Genomic DNA, 24,266 nt, shown 5'->3' with positions numbered 1-24,266 from the left:
AATTATATCCTATTTTATCTACTTTATAGTCATGATCATTTTAAAATAAAATTATTATACTTAAATAAATATGATAAAAGTGTATTCAATTGATAAATTTATAAATTTTATTTTCATAAATATAAATTATTTATTTTAAAATATAATATGATGATAGAACGGCTTAAAATTAGCAAACCATATAATACATATCTAAATATTAACATATCTTAGACTTTTGTATATACAATAATATATTATCTAAAATGAATAACCATAAAAATATTAGTTAAAAGAAATACAGTTTTGAAACACGGATCAAAATTTAACATAAATTAAATACAAAATAATTTTCAAATATGTTTTCTCATGAATATATTAATTTGCTTAATAACTCAGATCAAATACAATAAGATAAATATATAATAAGAAGTAAAAATACATACCATTTTAAACAATTGATTAATTATAACATGTAAATTATAAAATTATTGTATTTAAAATAGTTATATAAACATTTAAATATATGATTAACGTTAAAAATATATACCACTATTGTTTAAAAATAATAATTTATGTATAGAAAATTGAAAACAAACATGTGAGCATCAAATCTAGTTTCATTATTATTTAATTTAACACATATGGTCAAGCCCATTATTTCCGTGAATAATGCAGGACAGCATACAAAAATATTATGTCATTTAATATAATCATCCCGGATTACATGTTCCACCGTCAAAGTAACGCTCTTATTTCTTTCCCCATTTAACGTTTACTTCTTCATTTCCACCTCTCCTCTCTCTTCCTCTCCATTTGCTATGGCTTACAACAAGAAGCATGTCAAGATCGGTCTCTGGCCAGAGAAGGAGGAGAAAGAGAAAAAATACTCTAAAAACAGAGAAGCCCTTAAGTTAACAGTCCCCACATTTCTTCTCTTCTGCTCCATTTGTCTCATCTTCTTGATTCTCCTTTCCCCATTCACTTCTCCACCTCAAACATCGTTCACAGCCTCATCACTCCCGCGCACGTGCGACCAAAACTTCACCGTCTACGTCTACGATCTTCCCAAAGAGTTTAACACCAACCTCCTCCAAAACTGCCGACACTTAAACATCTACACCGACATGTGTCCTCACGTGGCCAACAACGGCCTCGGCCAACCTCTCCACCGGGGCGGCGGCGACAGCGAAACATGGTTCGCTACGCACCAGTTCATAGCCGAGATGATTTTTCACGCACGTGTTAAAAACCATCCGTGCCGCACGTGGGAGCCAAACAATGCCGATATTTTCTACGTTCCTTTTTACGGTGGGCTCTACGCATCGAGCGTGTTCCGAGAATACAACCTAACGAAGCGTGACGAGTTAGCCGTTAGATTAGTTGACTACATGAGTGGTCAACGATGGTGGGGGAGAAGCAACGGTCGAGATCATTTATTGGCATTTGGGAGAACAGCTTGGGATTTCATGCGATCTAGTGACGAAGCAGGCACTGACTTTGGTGCAAACATACTAATGCAATTGCCACTTGTCAGGAACATGTCGGTGCTAACTGTGGAGAGGCAACCGTGGGACGGTGACAACCAGTTTGGTATACCGTATCCCTCGTATTTTCACCCGTACACGTCAGCAGAGATGTTGACGTGGCAAGACAAGATGAGAAGTGTTGAGAGACCACATTTGTTTAGTTTTGTCGGTGGTCCGAGAAAGGGCTTGGAGAAAGCAGCCATTAGAGACGAGCTGATCAGACAATGCGCTGACTCGAGCCGTTGTGAGCTTCTCAAGTGTGAAAGTGGAGGGTCCAGGTCAGATACCTTTTTTTTTCTTTTCCATTTTCTATTTCCGTAAATTTGACAATTGTCTCTATTATTTATTACCCTGGACCTCGATTTCGATACTGACGGGGACCACAGTCATCAATTTCAACATAATTTGTATTTACAAATGACAACGACTGCCACGAACGGTTACTTTATTACGTTACGTTTTGATTGGTTAGATCTGTCAATTATTCAACGAGAAAATTAGTTGTGCAACTGTATTCGAAGTGTTTCGTGCATTCATTTAAATTGTCTTCATTAGAAAATGTTTTTTTCTTTTTTGGTAAAATTCATTAGAAAAGGTTATTATTAATATTAAACTTAATTGTTTGGCTAATTAATGTAGGTGCCACGACCCGATGACGGTATTAGGAGTGATGGCTCGGTCACGGTTTTGCCTACAAGCACCAGGTGATTCGTTCACACGTAGGTCAACATTCGATGCAATGTTAGCCGGGTGCATACCGGTGTTTTTTTCACCACACACTATGTATACACAATACATGTGGTATCTTCCTGACGACAAAAGGAGTTACTCAGTGTTTATGGACGAAAAGAACAGTACTCTAATAGAACAAGAACTCTCGAGGATCTCGGAGAGTGAGGTGGTTCACATGAGGGAAGCTGTTATTGCAATGATCCCGAAAATGACTTATGCGCACCCAAACGCTACTAACTATGATTTGCCAGATGCGGTTGATGTAGCGTTAGAGGCATTAGCTATGCAAGCAAAGACAAAGGTTGTGTACTCATTGTAATAAGCTCTTATGTTTTTGCTCCTTTTTGGATGTAATTTAATCATACTCTTAATCATATTGACTCGAGAATTGCCGAATACTGAGAATGAACATGGGCATGTTGCTAGGGGGTCATTTTCCATTTTCAGCCCATCAATCTGAGATTCGTTTCTCAAAAAAAACAAAGCGCGAACCATGTGAATGCCCATATAATAATAGTCCATTACGAATTTTTCGGGTACAAGCCCAACATTGATAAAGTCGCAGATAAATGTTATATGATCACAATTTAAAAACTAATCTTCCCTAATGATTTTCATGTAAATACTTTGGAAAATAATATAAAGTATCCCCATGTGCTTTATATTAAGTTTATTATATATATATATATATTGAATGTTATTTTCATATACCAAGAAAATTTATAATATAAAAATTAAACAAATTTAAACATTAATATGTGGTCCTTTATTGTTGACTCGTTTTAGTCTCATCTCTAATTGTTTACCAAAATTGTAACATATCATTAGAGGTGTTAAAATGAGTTATAGCTCATGATCAGCTGGCTCAGCTCAGCTCAACTCAACTCGAGTTTTCATGAGCATGAACTCGTAAATCAGATCACGATCTTTAATGAACATGAGCTAACTCATGAATTTGATCATTTTTATCTTATCTTCTTATTATATAAAGTAGAGTTATCTCTCTCCAGGACGCGCCACTTCAGCAGACAGCTCAGAAAGTTAAACTCTGTGAACGTGACACATGTCCCAACTTACAAAGCTCATTGTTTCACTACTGTGTCCCTCATTGCATCTACTCTGCTTTCTTATTTGGGCTTCGAAAGATATATGAACGGTCTTCTAATATATTACTGGAGCCCACCAGTCTTCGTCTAGGGTTCAGAACGACTAGTTTTCCACAGAGCTTAAAGCTCTGGTTGCCTTACGTGATCGATTATCTCTGAAAAACCTCTGGTTGACAGGTTGGGTCAAGTCTTCGACTGTTGGGTTCCAGTGTTGAAACGCTTGAAGTTCTTCTTTACACGCTATGAAAGCGGCACCGTTACAGAACTCCCCTTCATGCAATCATTGTCATTAAAGCTGTAATTAACTCCCTCTCTCCACTACTTCCACGATTTATCATTCAATGAATCACCTACTCTCTTTGGTTCTCTGAATCTACAAATATAAATAGGTGAATTTGCCTTCGTCAAATGCATCATTCCATTCCTCCCAATCATACTAATCCAAAACTTCTGCATATTAGAATGATGATTTCCTCTCTCATCCTCGCTGATTTGGGTGTTGTAGCAATTCCGGTGAGCAACCACAAGATCATCTTCCAGTTGCTTGCAGAGTTTAAACTTTCCAAAACTTGAGACAATTTAAATCTATTATGGATGCATCTTAGCAAGGAGAAACTAACTAGAAGTTCCATACTGTATTTACGGCTGTGGAGGTTCTTTTCACTATCCTAAGCCGCAAGGTTTGGCATATCTAAGCAGAAGTTCAAAGTGAAGAAGCATTTGAATAGGTTGAACAAACCTGTCGTCTAGATCATTCAGGTTAGATAAATCTATCATCTTATTCTTTTTGAGTATTTTTTTTCCTGCTTGAGTTGATTTTGGAACGTATCATATATAATCTCATGATTCTTGCGTTCTCTCTCATACTACACTACACATGATGATTTATTATACCTTTTGTTTTGTTTATTTTGTTATAATTGAACCAAGTTCATATTGTGTCTAGATTTTTTTTAAAAAGGGTTTATAACTTTTGGATGTCATTAACAGCCCCAGATGATGATGTAACTGCATGTGTTCCTATCACAAAACAACCAGCTTCTGATAATCCCTTCCTCAAACATCACAAGATTCAGGTACATGAATACATCGTTTACTTAGATTTTATTTGGGATTTTTATTTATGTTCTAAGTGCTGATGTTTAGTTTACTTTACTTGCAATTTCATCTTTAGATGAAGCCTAACTACTATCCAGAGGGATTTTTTTATGACAACAAAGTGTCTTCCACAAAGTCAGGAAAAGAAAGACATACATATCCCTCAGTTATGAAATCAGTATGGTAAATGTTTCGAAGGAACCATTCCCATGAGGAGGACAAAGGAAGATGATTTCTTGAGAGCAAGTTCATTCAAATAATATGGCAAGAAGAAGGAATGAACTCTCCCATTTCCTAAATCTGCTGAACTTGACTTCATTAACCAAAGAGGTCACCAGATGAGCAAAGGGTTTTTTTTTTTGGTTTCTTGATCTCATTTGTATTTTTTGTTTCGGTTTCTTGAACTGTAGCATGAGCATGACATAACTTATGTGGACGTGGATAAGAACTATGGAGCTAAAGTCACTAAGTCACTTACGCCTGACAAATTCTGTGACCACATTTTTGAACCAAGAGCTACATCTATTCAAGAATGCAAGAATTTTTAGCCGTATTAGTCTAAACAAATTATATCATTTAGGAGCAAGGCAATCCATACTACAAGAATAAATGCCGGTGTGAACTTTATCCGATAGCTACGATAATCCGTATAAACATTTAAACTACGAGAAACTAAAACATTTAATACACAAAATAAGTCAAGTTTCAACTTGATAGAGGGCGAGTACATTGTATTTTTGTCTTTTTGATAATATTTAGAAAATCTGAACAATCCGTTTTAATTCAAACTAAAAATATTTTCTTCGTACAAAGACTTTTTGTTTGGAACGCCGTACAAAGGCTAAGCAAGTAAATATAGTTGATAGTTCACCAAAGACTGTCCATCTCCATAAGAAATAAGAAATGCATTGAAACTCCTACTGTTAAGCTAGACGGGCTTCCAACCTAAAACCAATTGGTGATAAGTAGAGTGACCCATCTATCTTATATATTACTTAGGATCCCTTCCAACTACCGATGTGAGACACTTTGTGTCTAATACGCCCCCTCGAGATGATGGCTTTTTGAGCGTCAATCTCGGAATGCTCGGGCAAGGATCGATAGGCCAACTTTGGGTCAGATCGATGGATCGGGTTGGACTTCGTGGATCGGGCTCTGATACCATATTAAGCTAGACGGGCTTCCAACCTAAAACCAATTGGTGATAAGTAGAGTGACCCATCTATCTTATATATTACTTAGGATCCCTTCCAACTACCGATGTGGGACACTTTGTGTCTAATACCTACGACGTCTACTAGCACCAAATCTGTGGCTCTCATGTTGACCTTGAGAAACCAACTCAATTCAATAATTGCTAGTTGACCTATAATCAATTCATGAAGCATCAATTTGGCATGTCAAAATTTGAGGGATCACAACAGAAAATCTCATGGCGTCTTAATGCACGGGATTCCCACTTCCTTCTTGCATTTTTCGTTAAATTTTTCCAATTTTATGCGTCTAATGAAACAAATTAGATAATTTTCACTGGCTTAAAAGGGTGGGTATGTTTTTGTTTTCTTTATATACTAAATGACCCATGGAAATATATATTGTGGGATGAGATGAGCCAGATGACTTAGTTTTTATCCTCATAAAACAAAACATATATTTTGATATAAGAATATACTCGAAAGCAATCTAGAGAAGGTTAGTGAACTTAAGTTTTCAAATTTCCCACCATATATATTAGTACTAAAAGTGTAAGTAGAGGAGAAAAACATATACAAGAGGATTCACAAGAAAAAGTGGCAAGTGATAGTTATTAACTTGTTATTAATGTTTTCCCACATGTATTGGAGTTTCTTCTTGTTTTGTTCCTGTGTATATTTTCTTATCGAATAACAAAATATGTGCTTTTTCTCTCTGCTTTGCTTTGATTCATAAAATTAGTATGACAATACTGTAATACCATTTTTTCAGCTATAGTTCCACAAGTCCTAGACTCCTAGCCATATTTTTCACGACATTATCTTCTAAAATGTTTTTAAAACATTCTGGTTTCTTCCCTAGACTGTATTTTAATCTCGTAATCATTATTAATTCCAGAAACCTTTTAGAAATTCGCAACCGGCCACATGGCCAGCTTCGCATATTCGAGCCAGTCACTCCAAATGAAGTAACCGACCAAACCAAACACACGAATTTTTTTAACCATTTTTTATTTTTGTGTAAAATCACCTAAGGATGATTTATTCAAAATTTAAAATAAACACTGAAGAGAGAAGCAAACACCAAACAGACAAATTATTTACAAAACGTTCGTCGTCCTCGTTTTTCATTTTCGCGTTTGAATCTTTATAGACGCAACCGTCACAATCAAATCGTAATTATTTAATGCATCTTGTCAACAAAGCCTTTAGCCTCCGATAACGACGTCAGCGTCCCACCAAGTCTCACTGTCCGATTCCGTCAAGTCCGTCAACGTACCGTTAAACCTCCTCAGATCTCCCACGGCGATCTTCCCGCTGACATCATCCCTAACGTATATCTTCTCCACGCCGCCGACGTCGACTCCGATTATATTCCCGAGCAACCTCCCCGGCTGCCTCCACTCCGCCAGCAACGCCGGCATCCGAAACCCCGCACGTGGATCGCACGCCTCCACTTTGACGGCGTCGCTACCTTTCTTCTCCGCCGTCAGAAAAAACGACGACGGCGAAGCGGAGGAGCTACTACAGTTCCTGAGAAACGACGCCACGACATTCTCACCGTCTCCGTCCTCATCGATATCTAGATAATCCCAAAGCTTCACGACTCCGCTCGATCCCATCCTGCCGAGGTCCGGCCAGGAGAACAAATCTCCGAAGCTACCTCTCAAACATGTGAAATTATCGTTTTGCCCCTGATCAGATCCTCTCACGCGGAAGCTTCCGTTGACCCATCCACGATTATAGATCGAGTCAACGTCTTCTTCGTCTTCAGCATCATCTTCTTCTCCATCTTCATCTTCGTCGTCTGAAGAAGCCGATGAGGAACAAGAAACATCGGAGTCGCTGTCGTAATCATCGAAAAGAGTTGGGGAAGAGATGGAGACATCTATTTTTCTTAACCTAACAACTAAACTCTTGAGTCTTGTAATGAAATTTGTGAAATAAGCTAAAAATGCAATAATCAAAGCTCCCCATTTCCAGAAACCGTAAGCTTGGTGTAGCTTTCCGATGCCGGAAACAGCAACAGATCGAGAGAGGAACGAAGGATCGTTTATTGAATTTATGCCCACGTCGAAATCTCTAATTCTATTAATCATTGGAACTTCCATAGCAGATAAATTTAGAAAAGAAAAAAAATTAGGGTTTGTTTTTTTTTTGTTAAGACAAGGAATAGTAGAGAGGGTTGAATATAAGAGACGAAGCAAGCCTTAAAAAGAGGCAAGTGATGGAAAGAGAGAGCTGACGTGTCAGCTAAGTAGTGGATATGCGTGAGAGTCTTTTGGGGCACACGTAGGAAAAAGTGAGAAAGATAAGGCATCAATCACAATGAGTCAGCCTCTGACAGATGTATTCTCTGTGTCTACCATTTAACTATTGAACTCTCTCTCCGCCACAATAAAAGGTAATTGTTTTTTCTTTCATGGGGTTGTTATTACTGCTTGTGTTTTATACTTCAAACACATATTAAAAAATATTTAATTTTATATATTTACCAGATAAAAACATCATTACCAATACAACTAACCATATTTCAACCAATTAAAAAATAGATTAAAGTATAAAATCAATAAATTTTGCATTAAAATTATAAAACGACACTTATTTTGAAACAAAATTTTTACCTTACAACGATAAATAATCCGAAAAGGAGGGACTATTTGCCTTTTTCTACACAATTATTGATATAAGGTTTGTGGATTTGAAGCCGTCCAAAATAATTGTGTTGGTAGTTACCTTTTCTTTTTTATGAATGTTGGTGGTACTTTGTTAAGAAGAGGATCACCGAGGTCCTCAATGAATATATATTTTTGTTTTTGTTTCTTTTTTTTTTCTGTTCAAGAATACTACGCTATATATAGTATGTGACAACTGTTTATGTTCCCAAACACATTTATTTTCTTATCAAGCAATGCATAAAAGAAACATTTATTTTAAAGACATGAACCTCTACAAATATACTTATTATATACAATTAAGTAAATTTAATATCACATAGATTTATATGGTGGTTATCGTAACAGTCTACATAGCAGATTTTATCTTATAGTATAGTCAATTGTATTTTAAATTACAAAAATTTCTGGGATATATGAATATTGTAGGAAAGTCGGAATTTTTCTAGATTGTTTCTTTAAACAGAGAGAAGGGAAAGCCGGAGAGGTGCTAGAAACTCATGTGGGCCCTGTCTGAGGCAATTTCGTATTGTAAGAACAACCACATGTTCACCACAGATTTACACACACGTGTCTCTCCTGAATGAGCGGGAAAACAATGTACCATTTATAGCCGTAAGTTATAAGGTCAAATCTACCAGAATGAGCTGGAGATAGATTTGGTCCAAATTCATATCCATCAGGCATCAGTTAGATGCACGCCACTGTTTCTTTTATAAGACGGCAGCATCAGATCGAATATTAGTTGGGGGCTTTATCGTTCCGGTTACGTTTTCATATTGACTTGTATAAAAACTTATGTGCTCAGTGCTCTGGAAAAGACTCCAAAGCAAAGTCTAAATTGTTTTACTTGATTAGATTTTAGATTTTAGATTTTTTTGGGGATAAAGTTGGATTTTAGTGCAACTTGTGTTTTGAAGACTACTAATTTTGAACAGCTAATTAAGCTTATCGTTTCATGATGGTACTAGCTACATATCCCTACGCACAGAATATCCCTACGCACAGAATGTGCCAAGATGGTGAATTGACCCGATTCAATCCGTTTATTAGTTTAATTGATTAATTTTTTTTTTTTTTAAGAACTGCTAAGTGTTCTTTTTGAACCATACTAATTTAAATTAATGAATAAAATGGACTGAACAGTTATGAGTTATTTCACACAAAACAGTGATAAGTTATTGATTTAAAAGGGTTACACTCATTAATGTATTATTGATTACTATAGAAAAAAATTGTCATAAAATAATTAAATATATGATTAAAAAATTGTCATAAAATAATTAAATATATGATTAACCAATATTTAACATATCAATTGTAACACTTATGCCAAATATATATGCTGCGCTTGAGATTTATTTTATTTTTCGTAGAATGTATTCTTTTTCATTTGATATAATAAAAACTGTGCGTAGAGATTAAAAATCAATTGGTTGAATAACAGAAGTTCTGAATATCGTTACTCTACGTACGTATGCATAAAAGTGAATGAAATGGACAACAACAATATTATCAAAATACAATCGCTACTCTGTATATGGAGTAATCATTGGCAACCAGCAAAATGTCTTAATCTCTTCAGATGAAGACTAAATATAATAAAATGTTGGTTTTAGCATGATAATGATTATAATAAAATGCTTATTTTTGGTATGATAATGATAATGGTGATTTCATTATTATGCGCGGCCAATAATATGCAATCAAGTTGACAAGCATGTTGTTGCACAGTGAAAGAACATGCATACTCAAAATATTTTGCATATGTTGAATATGCAAAATATACACGCTGTACTTGAGATTCATTTTATTTTCCTTAAAATATAATCTCTTTAATTTGATATCATGTTTGTATTTTGTGTTAGAGATATAATCAGTTGGTTAGATGACTGGAGCTCTGAATATGGTTACTCTACGTATGCATCAAAGTGAATGGAATGGACACTAGTTATGATGAGTATGATTGGTACACATGAGAGGGATTGAGAGTAAATTAAATGATGAAAATGGGAGTAGTAAATTTATTAGCGCAAGTGAGAGAAAAAGATAATATAAATAAAAGAGAAAATGAAAAAAGTTTGATTTATGCTGTATTATCACTGAGATAACATAGTGGTATATTTACTTTTATCTAAACAGTATTCAGCGTAAAAGTGATGAAATTTGTTTCCACCTAACTGATAATTTATCAGCAGAACTTAGAGTAAAACATTTGAAAAAAAAAAAAAAAACTTAGAGTAAAACATTTTTCCACTAAAAATTTATCGCCACCAGTGCAATACAGTCACACCCAATATAAAACTACAATCGATACTCTGTATATGGAGTAATTATTCTCAACCACCAAATTGTCTTACCCCCTCGGTATCTTATACTATAAAAAAGAACAAACTCTCTTCTCGGCCTTCCACGTCACTAAATAGGTAAACAACAGAGTGACACGTGTCCAGATAACCAAATTTCTGCGTTTTATTTGCGAAATGCAAAATGGGCTTCGAGCCAATCTATTCTTTGTTTCTTCTTTCGCTTCCTCTCCCTCTCCATGACAAATCATCACCGGTCACAAATTTTTTAATGCTTCTTCAATTTACTAACGACACTAAATCGACACCTCTTTACCTTTCCTTTCCCACCCCATCCTCGATATATAACAGTGGATAGGTTCAAGTCAGATGGAATCCTCACAACCGGTCCTTAATTTCAAGACACCAAGTCTCCACGGCCTCTGATCGCCGTTAAGCCATTGTTCCTCCGGTGGAGGTAATTTACAAATCGCTTCTCTTATTTAGTAGTTTCTAAACTAAATCTAACCAGCATCGAAATAAGGTTTTACATTACTCTGGTTCAACAAGTCAAACCATAGGGACGATCTCTTATGATTTCATTTGGTTTACAGGATTAGTCATAAACGAAGGTATCTCGAATGCAAAGCTTTCTTCACGGAAACCCCTTCCAAGCACGAAGCCATCCACGATTCTGATGTTACGCAGTCGGCGGCATTGATCTCGCATGGCTCTGTAGATGTCAAATGTACGATTTTACTTCTTCCTGCTTATATTTGCATGTTTGCTTCTCTCCCTCTGACTTCTCATGGGATTATATGCCTGACACTAGCCAAGTTTTTCCCACAGCAGGTCACCACCTGCTGACTTATGTAGCTGACCAACGTTGCCGGTGCAGCTATACACGGTTCGTTCGAGTTTGGATCGGACGCTTTTGAAAAGCTTTTAAAAAGGTTACAACATTCAAAGTGTCAAATTACAATTCTCTTTGATATTTTCATTTCCATGGACATTTGCTTGATTTCTCTTTATTTGCTTCTTCGGTAACAACAAAAGGAAAGTGGGTGAGAAGAAGGCACATACCACCATGTAAGACTTTTAATTTTGTGTAGTTACATACAATTTTAAGACTTGATTGATCTAATCAAGTTTTTCCTTTTGTTTGTTATGATTCTCTCTACTATAGGAGACGTACGCGTAGGCGCCTGGCAACTCAACCAAGGGTAGGATTTTGCTATACTCGGCTAATATTTTGTTACTCTACGTTTTCTTTCAAAAAATATGTGTTTCATTATGCATACATTCAACTGTCGTTGGTCTGATTCTTTTTCAATTCAGAGGAAAGATTTGCTATGTTTTTCTTTCTTTGGCTTTAGCAAATCGGACAAGGGATGTACAATAGCGTGTTCGGTGCATGAGAGCCTGAAACATGAAGAATAGTGGCTTCCAAGAAGGCTAGGTTCGACAATTTTAAGCCAGATAGTGTTTGATCCATTCACAAGACTGTGTGTGATCATCCCAACATTATCAAACTACAAGGTTTGGTTACTTCAAATCTATCTTATGTAAAATGAAAATCAGATCTTCGTAAGAGGAAAATGAACTATCTGAGGTACGAGAGATGTTAGTTTTGTAAGTTTTTCTCTTTAATCAAAAGCTAATGGTAGGACCTTTGCATTTGGGGAATTCAAGTATATCCAGAGGGAAAGGTCTTAAGAAGAATGAATGAGGAAGTTACATGTTTTGTGAGTCATAATATTCTGGCATGAATAAGGGTAACGTTCTCACATGTTTCGCTCACTACTCTCTGACTTCCTTTTTCTTGATTAGAAACCGACAAAATTGGATTTCTGGAAAGGGGTTCGAGGAGACGCAGACAAGATGCAGATGCTCATGTGTGTGAAACTAAAAGCAGAAGTATGTGCATGTGCCCGTGCCAGGAAGGGATTTGTGCATATAAGTATCGGGTTTGTTCTTTTGCAAAATGTCTAACATAGCGGAGAAGAGATCATGGAAAGAGTTGGATTTGGTGGATGACGGTGAAAAGGGTTGTGTAAAGTTGAAATCATTTTGGTTGGGGAAAAGAAACAAGAGGGAAAGAAGTTTTGTGTGTATGGTCCAAACTCCAAAGCTATTGTAATTTGTATGTTATTCTTACACCCAGAAAATTTAAAAACTTGAAAAGAAACACGATGAAAATTTTATTTTATTGTAACGCAAGAATAATAATATTGGTAAATAATAATTTTCTTTTGTTACGACATAGGAGCACCGACAAACATGTCTTATTAGCAAAATGATTTTCAACAATAAAATTATTTTTGTTACGTTACACTTCTTGGTCTACAACTGCATTCTGGATTTTTCTAAAGATATATCTACACACATTTTGGTGAATACCATAGCTATTACATAAGAGGTGTAAAATTGTGAATTTGTAACAAAAATAGAAAGCTATTTCGACATGATAATAACCTGAAAGTATTGATCTCACCATCTGATGAAAATATCATTACATTCTCATGCAAGAGTATATTGATGGAGTTTGTATTGCCTAACTGTTCAGAGCTTAGAAACTACCTTTACTACTTTTTTATACAAGGCACTAATCATCTATTGGAAATTTTCTAGCTGAATATATTAATAAAAAGATAAACGATAATTTATTAGTTGTGTAATTAGAAGATATAGAAAATAATATATACTTAAAGGAAAATATTATATTTTCAAAAGTCAACTACATAAATATTGAAGACTTCAAAGTTCAAATACATTATTCACAATTCATAAAAAGAATTCAAGAATCAAAAAGGTGGCTTATATAAAAAAAAAGTTACTAAAATTTATGCAACAAACTATTCCAAATTAATTTATTTCTGTAATATATATATAGTAAAACTTAATCACAAAATTAAAATACTAAAATATATAATTCCTAAGCATATAAATTCAAACATAAGATTTTACAAAGTAATTAAAATAAAAATTTACTTTTAATTTTAATTTTAAAGATATAATACGTGCATAGCGCGGAGACAAACCTAGATCTTAACTACGAGTATTTGGAGAAATCTTAATCTACGAGTACAAAAAAAATTAAGTACATCGCCTGAATAAAAAAAAATTATATCATTTCAACAATCACAACAATATAATTATGCTATTTTGGTCAACAACAACTAATTCAGCTCTCAATATCATAAAATGTTATATAAACAAAGATTAAATGTAAATAATTTTTCACAAAAACAGAAACTATTCTTTTGAAACTAAAAAAATGTTGATCTAAACCCTTAATTACGTCAAAATCCCGCGCGAAGCGCGAGCTTGTCTTAGTAGTTTATATAGAAGAGTCATTCAGATAGTATAAATTAGAGTGAGTTATTACACAAATTTTGTCTTTTCTTCGCCTTTTAAGACACTTTCTGCATGAGACATACATTTTCCTTTCCCAATACAAGTTTATGCCCATTTTGCCTTTGTCCGTGAAGAAGATTGTTGTGCTTTTGGTTGAGAAACAGAGAGTTGGTTATTTATATTTTACTAGTTTAGTTTAACAATTTATTTAGAATATGTACAATGGGGGTGTTGAGTAAAAGATTCAACAGTTGAATCTTTACAATAAGTGTTGAAAATGAAATTTGATGATGTGAATTAATTGGTGTTGAAAAGATTTAACATGTTGAACAAGAAGAAAGTAGGAGACCACCGACGAAACAATCACTTTCTAAAGATTTTTGATATTTTGATATTGTCTTAGTTATTTAAAAGCCAATTAATCTCGTTATAAATTAAATAATTTATTTTTATTTTTTATACTAAAATTTATCATTTTAAATTATCTATAAATAGAGACTAGGTTTATTTAATTTGGATATAGAAAAAAATAATTATTAACTAATAAAATAGAGTATTGAATTTTATTCAACAAGATCATTGTAGTGGATAAAAGTTGAATGTGTGTTGAATGATGATGTGGAATAAAGAGAAGATGACATTGAGTGTTAAAAGATAAAGTGGAAGGTATTGAATCTTGAAACTATTGTATATAGTCGTGGTAAATTTATGGGTTTGTGAGATTTAATATAGACCACATGTTTATAAAATATGTTCATTGTGGGGCCACAATGCCATTCTCCACAAATTAACATGATAGCATATGTTCTTATAAAATAACAAGACGAAGATTGTGTTGGCTTCTGCCAGTTTATATTTTAATTTTCACTGGATCTCATATATGATTTTGTTAAAGCAATATTTGTTTGTCTTTATATGTTTCTCCTATCCACAAATTGACTATCCATGGCATTCATTTCCAAGAACTGCACGTCCACGATTCGCATGTCCACGTTTAAATATCCACAATATGCAACAATCTCGTTTGACTCCAACAAACTCATCAAATTTCATCAGTGTAAGCTTGATGTTATCATTTATTAATTTTGGTAGTTTTAGTCGATGAATACAAAGAATTATTTTATGTTCCAGAAAAACAAATCATCCATGATGAAACCATAAACAACACAACCATCCACGATGCTTCAATCCATAATGCATCTGTCCAAAATGCTCCCATCCACGATGTTTACGTCCAAAGTAAATCCATCCACGATGAACTTGTGTGAAGCTGAACCTGGAAGATGATGATCTTCTTACTCCTCCACGCTGAACCATGATGTTCACGTCAAAAGTAAATCCAATGACTAAAGCTCCAACCACCTCAAATAGCATAGAAACTTTGCTTCATCTTCGGTCCCCACGTCTCTGGAGATGGATCCGGAGGAGAACAACCAGTTGGGTTTCTTATTTCTTGGGCTTGAGCATGGCAGTTAAGGCAAATGAATCGGCGACTCGTGTAGACGACTCAGATCTAACTGGGGTTGTGGATGATGACTCGGGTATGACTCAGGTAGACGATTCAGTGGAACAAATCAGTGAATCATAAACTGTCAAGAGAAATATGATTTGAAATGATGAAATAAAGGAATCAAGAAGAAGAGATGATTCCAAAGATTCTCACAACAATTACCATTATTAATGAATAAAAGAAAATACCTAGGAAAATGTAACTAGAAAGAGACCGTAACAAGAAAGTTTAGCTAAGAAAAAGTAAGTAATGAGAGAGAGAATCTTGATTAAAGGATAAAATGGACAATCAACACAGTAAATGTGTTTTGTTCTAGTTGGGGTGATGCTCCCTGTTATCACATCCTCTTAATACAATGAAAGTTTCAGTGTTAAAAAAAATGATATTAAGAAATGAAAATGTGTCTTTAGATGTAATTTTCTCTATAAATTATAATAAAACGTTGATTTTCGGTATAACAACGATGATGGTGATGGTGATGGTGATGGTAATTTGATTGTTATGCATGGAAAATAATGTGAAATCAAGTTGACAAGCATGTTGCACAGTGAAAGTGCAAGCAAGTATTCTATTAGAATTTATAGCATATTAAAATGTTTTTATGATTTGGATAGGAAAATGATGAGCGAATGAATGTTTTTGAGAAAACTGAAAGGTTTCAGAGTTGGGCCAACCTTATTTTTAAAGGAGGCGCAAATTCGACGACCCATTTTCTTTTTATTTTTGAGCCCAAACTATTCTTCCTTATTAACGACTCCAAATCAAATCTCTTTTGTTCCTTAGACGAAGATTGTCTTCTTTTTAGACTGCAACGATGACTTTTTTTTTTTTAACGATGTCCACTTTAACTAGTTTTATGTTGGTTTATACTTTATACTAGGCACTTCGATAACTCAATTATTACTTTATGAAAATATTTGATAGGGACGACTCTGAAATTTAAGGAATGCTGGGGTCGAAAAAGGTTACGACAAATTTAACGTCCAAATCCCCGCAAAATACAAGTATGTCTTTCCGCAACAAATCATGCTCGGTCAAAAAAACGTCGCAGTGTATGTTCCCGAGATAAAGCTTCGTTCGAATTCTATTTACATCAAACATAAGCCATCAGAAACATACCCAGACCAGCTACGGATAGGTCCGAGTATGACGATCAGAACACGGACGAACCAAGCTCGGTCATTACGCAACTACCGCACATGTACGCTGTCCGGTCGCTACGTAGGGACCGAGCTCGAGCCAAGCTCGGTCGTTACGTAGCGACCGAGATCTTCCGAAACGTCGATACGACATTAGTCCATGCATTCTCGTCTACCCTTCGATGCTATCTCTCGAAGACCGTAGCGAACCCATTTCATGTTTCCCGCCATTCTAAGTCATCGATCAAATTTTACGGTAAAAACCACGGAAAGTTCGTTCTTTATCGAAAGAAGCCGTAACAAACGCTTCGAGTCAGAAGACGGCCCAAAGGGACCTAAGACATGACTCGAAGCCCAACTTACAATTTCTTAACCAATAGCCCGTAAGCCGCATGACGGTTTACGCTTGGTTCGCAAGGAAATATAAATGTCAAGTTTCCGCGGATAAATACGAAATTTTGAAGATAATTACGAAGATCGGAAAAAATGGAATATCTCCATTTTTATGCTATGACGGCTTAAGGGCAGAAGAGGAAAAGCGTAAACCGACCTATGAGCCAGTATATAAGGAGTCCTAGGCGAGAGGGATGGGGAGAGAATTTTTTCGGAGCAAACTTAGCACTTAGAGCGATTTAGGCATATTTCCATTTTTGTTATTTCGAGCTGCGACTCAATTAGGTTTAGCCGTCTTAGGGTTGCTAGAACTAGGAATCTCGCCGACAGCTCTCGAGCCCATGCTTATACCTTGTTGTAACGCTCAAACACGGATTCAGAATAAGATCTATTTTGCTCTCTTTTTACGATTTTTGCATTTTGTCGTTGACATCTCGTGTTCTGATTGCTTAGCGTGTGGTATTAACAGATCTCTGAGACCTCTGGGAAATTAGGGTTTTCCTAGTTTCCTAATTTAAACGGAAATCGAAAGTGCGAATTTTGGTTCCCACAGTTTGGCGCTAGAAGGAGGGGGGGGGGTACAAATCAATCTAACTCTCAACCACATCACGCTCAACCAGACATGTCAACTGACGACGCGGATAAAGTGCAGACTCCTCTTAACGGAAGCAGTGGCACTGATCTCCACACTCCCGCAGCATACGTATCCGCGGCCAACGCACCAGCCAACGCCGCGGCGCTCGAGGAGTTTAAAAAGATGTTCGCCACCTACGAAAAAGGTCGGAAGAATAGGACAAGCTCGTGAGAACCTTGACCAAACAGGTTGAAACCTTAACGGCAAGGACCAGAGCAATCCGTCCCCGCGGAACCACTAAAGTCCGTGGGAAAAGACTCGACTTCGCTACCCCACTCGATAGGCCTGAAGCCGCGAGGGAACAACCTTCGGGTCAAAATCCTAGCGAAAAATCTCCCGTCGAGAAGGGGAACCATGAAAGTCCTTCGCCTCCTGCGAAAGATTCGGAGGATAACGAAGTCGGGCACGTCGACCTGGATCCTAGCGATGTCTCCAACGATACCGATGAGGACATCGACAGACATCCAAGAAGGACCAGAAGCCGATCTGCTCGGGAAAGCTCTCCATTTGACAAACCGATGACGGAAGAGGGGGAAGTCCTCTATTGGAAAAACAAGAAGAGCTGGCTGAAAAGCAAACCGAGCTCACTCGCAGTAAACGCCGACAGGCTCGGAAATCTGCTGGCGAGACGTCGGATATCCGCGATCTTCGCGACTTTATCACCAAGACTGCGGCAGAAGTAAGAGCCGTGAAATCCCAAATCCATCATACTACCAGCGCTGCATCCGAGATCGACAGGCTGCTGGAAGGGGCTCGAAAGACCCCCTTCACCACTCGCATCTCAGATATGAGGGTATCCTAACCGGGAAAAATCAAAGTACCGAAGTATGATGGTACGACCGATCCGAAGGCGCACCTTCAGGCTTTCCACATCACGATGGGAAGAGTGAGACTGAAGTACGGCGAAAAAGACGCCGGATACTGCCGCCTGTTCGTCGAGAATCTGGAAGGAGCAGCCCTCCAATGGTTCGCACGCCTTAAGCGAAACTCTATCTGGAGTTTCCGATAGCTCACATCAGAATTTCTCAAGCAATACTCTATGTTCATAGATAGAGAAACTTCCGATGTCGATCTCTGGAGTCTGTCCCAGAGGGAAGACGAACTCCTCCGCGAGTTCATCAACCGATTCAAGCTGGTAATGTCCAGGGCCAGCGGGATAAGCGACAAGGTGGCCATTGATGCGCTCAGAAAGACGCTCTGGTACAAGTCGAAATTCAGAAAATGGGTAACCCTCGACAAACCGCGGACGATCCAGGATGCCCTCCACAAGGCGATGGACTACATCATAATCGAGGAAGAAACGAAAGTCTTATCGCAAAAACATAAGTCGGCAAGACCATCTTCAAAAGATGTAGATCCAAAAACGAAGAAGAAGAACTCTCGTAACGACAAGTATGCCCATCACGAAGGGGAAGATCTCCAAGGAGCGTACAATTACGCGATCCGTTCGGACCAGGGCCGACCCACGGGTAATACGTGGACTCGCAATCAAGGATATGACGAAAACACCTTCTGCGAGTTCCACCAGTCCCGAGGACACTCCACGACTAACTGCAAAGTCTTGGGAGCAAGGCTGGCCGCGAAACTACTAGCTGGAGAGCTCTCGGAAGTGACCAGCGTGAAAGATCTCATCCTCGAGACCGATCGCCCCCCGAAGACGGACATAAATCTGCCCGCGGAGAAATCTCCTCAAAGAAACCAATCCGGGGATAAACGCGGCAGAAGGCCAGACGACAAGGGAAACGATAAAAATCGTCACAGAGTCAACATGATCATTGGAGGATCGCAATTCTGCAACGATACGGTTTCGGCCATCAAGGCTTACCAGCGGAAGGCGGAGTCGAGCGCAAACTGGCCTACATGGTCTCTTATCCGAGATGGTCAAAATTGCTCAATCACCTTCACGAGGGAGGAAGCTGGCGGGAATGACCAACCTCATTGCGATCCGCTCGTCATAGATCTCGTCATACGAGATCTGGAAGTCGGAAGAGTACTCATTGACACGGAAAGCACGGTCAATGTAATCTTCCGCGATACTCTCAATCGGATGAGCATCAAACTCAGAGAAGTAACTCCAACGCCAAAACCGCTCACGGGTTTTTCAGGAGAAGTATCGATGACCCTCGGGTCAATCCAGCTGCCAGTCATGGCCAAGGAGATCACGAAAATCGTCGAATTCGCGGTGGTCGATCATCCTGCCAACTACAACGTGATCATGGGAACCCCATGGATCAACGCCATGCAAGCCGTTCCATGGACATACCACCTAGTTGTCAAATTCCCGACCCCAAACGGAGTCGCAGCTATCTGAGGATGTCAGAAACAGTCGCGACTATGCTTCCTCGCGGAGCACAAGTTAAGGCAAATGATGACTTATGCAACGGCAAATCGCAAGCGCACGAAGATAGATCAATCTTCAGCCAAAAACGCTTCAAGGAAAGACGATTTAACATCGTCTGCTGACGCAAACGCTTAGGACGTCGAAACTCAACACGAGTCCGATGCCGACGCTTCAACTCAATCGGAACATCCGGAAGAGAACGCTGACCCGGCCACGGTCATCACGATCAGGGCGGTTAGCACGGCGACAACCGCCGAGTAAAAACGCTCGCGGCATAAAACAGAACTACGAGATGGCTTGATCCTCGAAAGAGGTACGTAAGCAGCTCGTCGAAAGACGAGTTTAGCTATCCCCCTCTCTAAAAAGGGGGGGGGGGAGTGGGTGCGTATACTCCTATACTCCCACATAGGAAAAGACGCGTTATTGTAATCGAGTTTTTAGAGATTTTTTTTTTAAAAAATCTTTCTTTACAATATGCATTGCTCCTTTTTAATTAAAACGCTTACGCTTCAGTTAAACGCAAAATTCTCATGACACGCATAGAAAATCTACGAACGTTAAGACTCAGCGGCCTCATCCTGCCCAAAGTCGGAAAATAATCTTTTTTCAGCACCGAAAATATTTCGTATAGTCTTCGAAACAACCGCGAGACGTCGCCAAGTTAAAATTCGAGACGATGCGAACAAATTGTCCGACCACGACCACAAAAACCTTACACCCCGTTCGTCGATTGGCCCCGACGAACGCGTCAGCCGTCTTAAACAAACGCAACTTGATCACTCTTTTGATCTTCGAGTGTCCAACACAAGAACGAAAGCGCGCTACAAAAAAAAAATCGAAATTTTGGTCTAGCAGTTCCAGTTGGCTTAAAAATTATCTCTGGAAAGATGCTCGATTCATACCATACAAGTCATATAAGCCGAGAACATATCGCGGACTTTAAATCGGTACGAATCAGGTAGAAATCGCAACAGGAAAATCGATAGCCGGCTAGTCACCGCACAAACCTTTAAACCGAGAGTAAACCTAGGTCTTGCCCTAAACCCATCGCATTGGTCTCAGACATCTCAAGACATGATATCTAAACGATACGAGATCCTAAACCATGTCTCTCCTTTCACATCTTAACGTTCCCGAAAGTTGTAAGAATAAGAAATTTTTACGAAAAGTCACGAACAAACCGACAGATTGAACATCCCAAAGGAATTAAATATGAGACGACAACTCAAATTTACTTCAAATTTACTCGAAACAATTCGAAATAAAACGCCCATCATATATAAAGACCGCATAAAGCGGTGGGAAATCAAAGCCACACTCGGCAGAAAAAGACAAATAAAAACCATACTCGGCAACAAACGCAGGATAAATAAACAACCTCCTCCCTCCAAATTTTCACTCCACCTCTCAAGGTTCAAAGTAAATGTTCCCGGACAACGAAGCTCCAAACGCATCTGCGGGACGATCCACCTCCCCGCAATCACCGGGAAACTCGGTCGTGGTCTCTACGGTGCCAGGAGAAACCGGGATGGGATCCCAAAATCCGTGAATCTTCCCGTCGATCGGAGGAATGAGTGCCTCAGCGCGAGCATGATCCTTCATGCCACCATTCATTAACTCCATCTCCTTCTCTAAAACGTAATCGTCTGCCCGCGTCTTCCAAAGGCTCCCGACTGAACCGCGACACTCATGAAAATCACCTAGCGAGGTGAAAACATCCTGGAGGTTCCTGTACTCGACCTGGAATTAATAGGCGCAAGTCTTCATCACCTCAACAATCTCCCTCTTGCCCTTCCGTTACGCCTTACGAACAGCCCTCACATGATCACGAGCGAGTTGCGCATCTCGCGCCAACATCTCGTCTCACATGCGAGCAAGATCCTTTTCCGCTTTCTCCGCTTAAAAGCGATTGATCATGGCTTCTCTATGGCTCGCGTCAATGGCCGATCCAAGCAAGTTCAAGCCCTGCAAAACCGATTAACATGTTATAAGCAAAAAAAAAATATATATACTTGAAACGATCATCAAAATTCTTAAAGCCTATACCCCGTTGATGATACGAGATCCTTCCGCGACGACTTTCGGCCTCCCCAACTCGTTCGTAGCCGGAGGAGCATCGAAGCCCAAGGGAAGACCAGCAAAGAAATCATCAAAGTCCGGAATAGGGACCTCGTTCGTACCACTTCCATCGCCGAAAGCAAGGTCTGGATCCCATTCTGGAAGCATGGAATCGTCCACCGAGAACTCTAGGTCACCAAGGTCAATATCTTTCCCCTTCGAAGAATTCAGCCCCGTCACAACCGTGGGAGCAGCGTTGGGACCTTGGTCATCGGGCTCGGAGTCACTCCCTGTTTCCCCGCCCAAAGCAGGACTAGGATGCACAAACCTCAACGCCTTTCGAACTCTCTTCGGCGTAAAGGAAGTCCAGAAAAAAGGACCGTTCCTGAGAAGATCCCTCACCGCGATAATATCCTCAGGGAACGGAGCAAGAGGATTGATGACGGGACGATCGTTCGGCAACCTCCGGAACAATAGGATACAACTTTTTTCAACAGACGCATCGTCTAAACGAACGGAGAAGAAAAATGAAGTTCCGAAGGACCAGCCTATACTTGTCCGTATCCCTGACGATCTGTAACGTAAGAAGCGCTTCAAAGAGATCGACGGTAAGGGAGAGACCATGCTCGTAGCTCAGGGTCAGGACTCCTATGAGGTGTTGGATGCCAAGGGGATTCAGTTGGCTTATCGCCACCTCGAAACGATCCAACACACGGACTATAATTTCGGGAATCGGGAACCATATGCGACAGCGCACTACGAATGCTTCATAACAAGTAAAGTAACCCTCCAGGGGACTGCTAGCGCTCTCATTGACAAGGAACCCGGAACTCCACCGCATCTGAAATCTGATAGAACGACCGCATGATCTCGAGGAATTCTCTAGTACTCCTACTTGGTGCAACTTCCTCGACCGGGCGACGGTTTATGACCGGGAACGACTTCTCTTTTGGAGGTGTGATCGAACCATAACACGCGACCCACCATGCCTCGTTCTCGGCCGGGTCTACCGAATGAGGAACGAATTCTATCTTTGGCACAAGGAGCTCTTCAGGAACGTTCGCGGGCAAGGACCCTTTCTTCGAACTCCTTTTCTTACTCTACATTTCATATTTTCCTTTTAAGAATCAAGAAGAAAAGGGTAGAGAGAAAAAAAAAGAAATTTTTCAAGAGACCTCTCTATGAGAATGAGTAAGTGTATAGGTTCTGAAGAAGTTACCTCCCTTCTTATAGGCATGAAAAATTACTATTTACTTGTGGATTTCCGGACACGAACTTCGCCCAAATACACCAATCTCGTCTGAACTCGCCATACCGTGCGTTAGAATCTCACTAGAAATCCACGATTCTAACGAGCTGGGTGGCTAACTGTTGGAGTCGAAAAAGGTTACGACGAATTTAACGTCCAAATCCCCGCAGAATACAAGTATGTCTTTCCGCAACAAATCATGCTCGGTCAAAAAAACGTCGCAGTGTATGTTCCCGAGATAAAGCTTCGTTTAAATTCTATTTACATCAAACATAAGCCATCGGAAACATACCCAGACCAGCTACGGATAGGTCCGAGTATGATGATCAGAACACGGACGAACCAAGCTCGGTCATTACGCAACTACCACACATGCATGCTGTCCGGTCGCTACGTAGCGACCGAGCTCTTCCGAAACGTCGATACGACATTAGTCCATGCATTCTCGTCTACCCTTCAATGCTATCTCCCGAAGATTGTAGCGAACCCATTTCACGTTTCCCGCCATTCTAAGTCATCGATCAAACTTTACGGTAAAAACCGTAGAAAGTTCGTTCTTTATCGAAAAAGCCGTAATAAACGCTTCGAGTTAGAAGACGGCCCAAAGGGACCTAAGACATGACTCGAGGCCCAACTTACAATTTCTTAACCAACAGCCCGTAAGCCGCATGACGGTTTACGCTTGGTTCGCAAGGAAAGATAAATGTCAAGTTTCCACGGATAAATACGAAATTTTGAAGATAATTACGAAGATCGGAAAAAATGGAATATCTTCATTTTTATGCTATGACGGCTTAAGGGCAGAAGAGGAAAAGCGTAAACCGACCTAGGAGCCAGTATATAAGGAGTCCTAGGCGAGAGGCCTGGGGAGAGACTTTTTTCGGAGCAAACTTAGCACTTAGAGCGATTTAGGCGTATTTCCGTTTTTGTTATTTCGAGCTGCGACTCAATTAGGTTTAGCCGTCTTAGGGTTGCTAGAACTAGGAAT

General features: G+C 38.9%; 2 protein-coding genes and 1 long non-coding RNA gene across 3 annotated transcripts; 2 read left to right on the top strand and 1 right to left on the bottom strand.

Moving 5' to 3' along the window:
- The first annotated feature begins 710 nt into the window (after window positions 1-710).
- Window positions 711-2,638, top strand: LOC106402852 (probable xyloglucan galactosyltransferase GT17). Its single transcript, XM_013843655.3, has 2 exons — window positions 711-1,786; window positions 2,148-2,638. Exons 1-2 carry the CDS (start codon window positions 801-803, stop codon window positions 2,557-2,559), a joined length of 1,398 nt encoding a protein of 465 aa, XP_013699109.1. The 5' UTR covers window positions 711-800; the 3' UTR covers window positions 2,560-2,638.
- A 3,873-nt stretch (window positions 2,639-6,511) lies between these two features.
- BNAC06G30030D lies at window positions 6,512-7,831 on the bottom strand. The gene has a single exon (XM_013843745.3). It carries the CDS (start codon window positions 7,746-7,748, stop codon window positions 6,846-6,848), a length of 903 nt encoding a protein of 300 aa, XP_013699199.1. The 5' UTR covers window positions 7,749-7,831; the 3' UTR covers window positions 6,512-6,845.
- A 1,783-nt stretch (window positions 7,832-9,614) lies between these two features.
- On the top strand, window positions 9,615-15,419 carry LOC111207016. Its single transcript, XR_007325218.1, has 3 exons — window positions 9,615-11,686; window positions 11,784-11,820; window positions 11,974-15,419. It is a non-coding gene; the product is annotated as an uncharacterized LOC111207016 (long non-coding RNA).
- The last annotated feature ends 8,847 nt before the right edge of the window (window positions 15,420-24,266 follow it).

Source organism: Brassica napus, chromosome C6 (genome assembly GCF_020379485.1).
Source record: "Brassica napus cultivar Da-Ae chromosome C6, Da-Ae, whole genome shotgun sequence".
Lineage (NCBI taxonomy): Eukaryota > Viridiplantae > Streptophyta > Magnoliopsida > Brassicales > Brassicaceae > Brassica > Brassica napus.
This window is presented reverse-complemented; position numbering and strand designations above follow the sequence as displayed.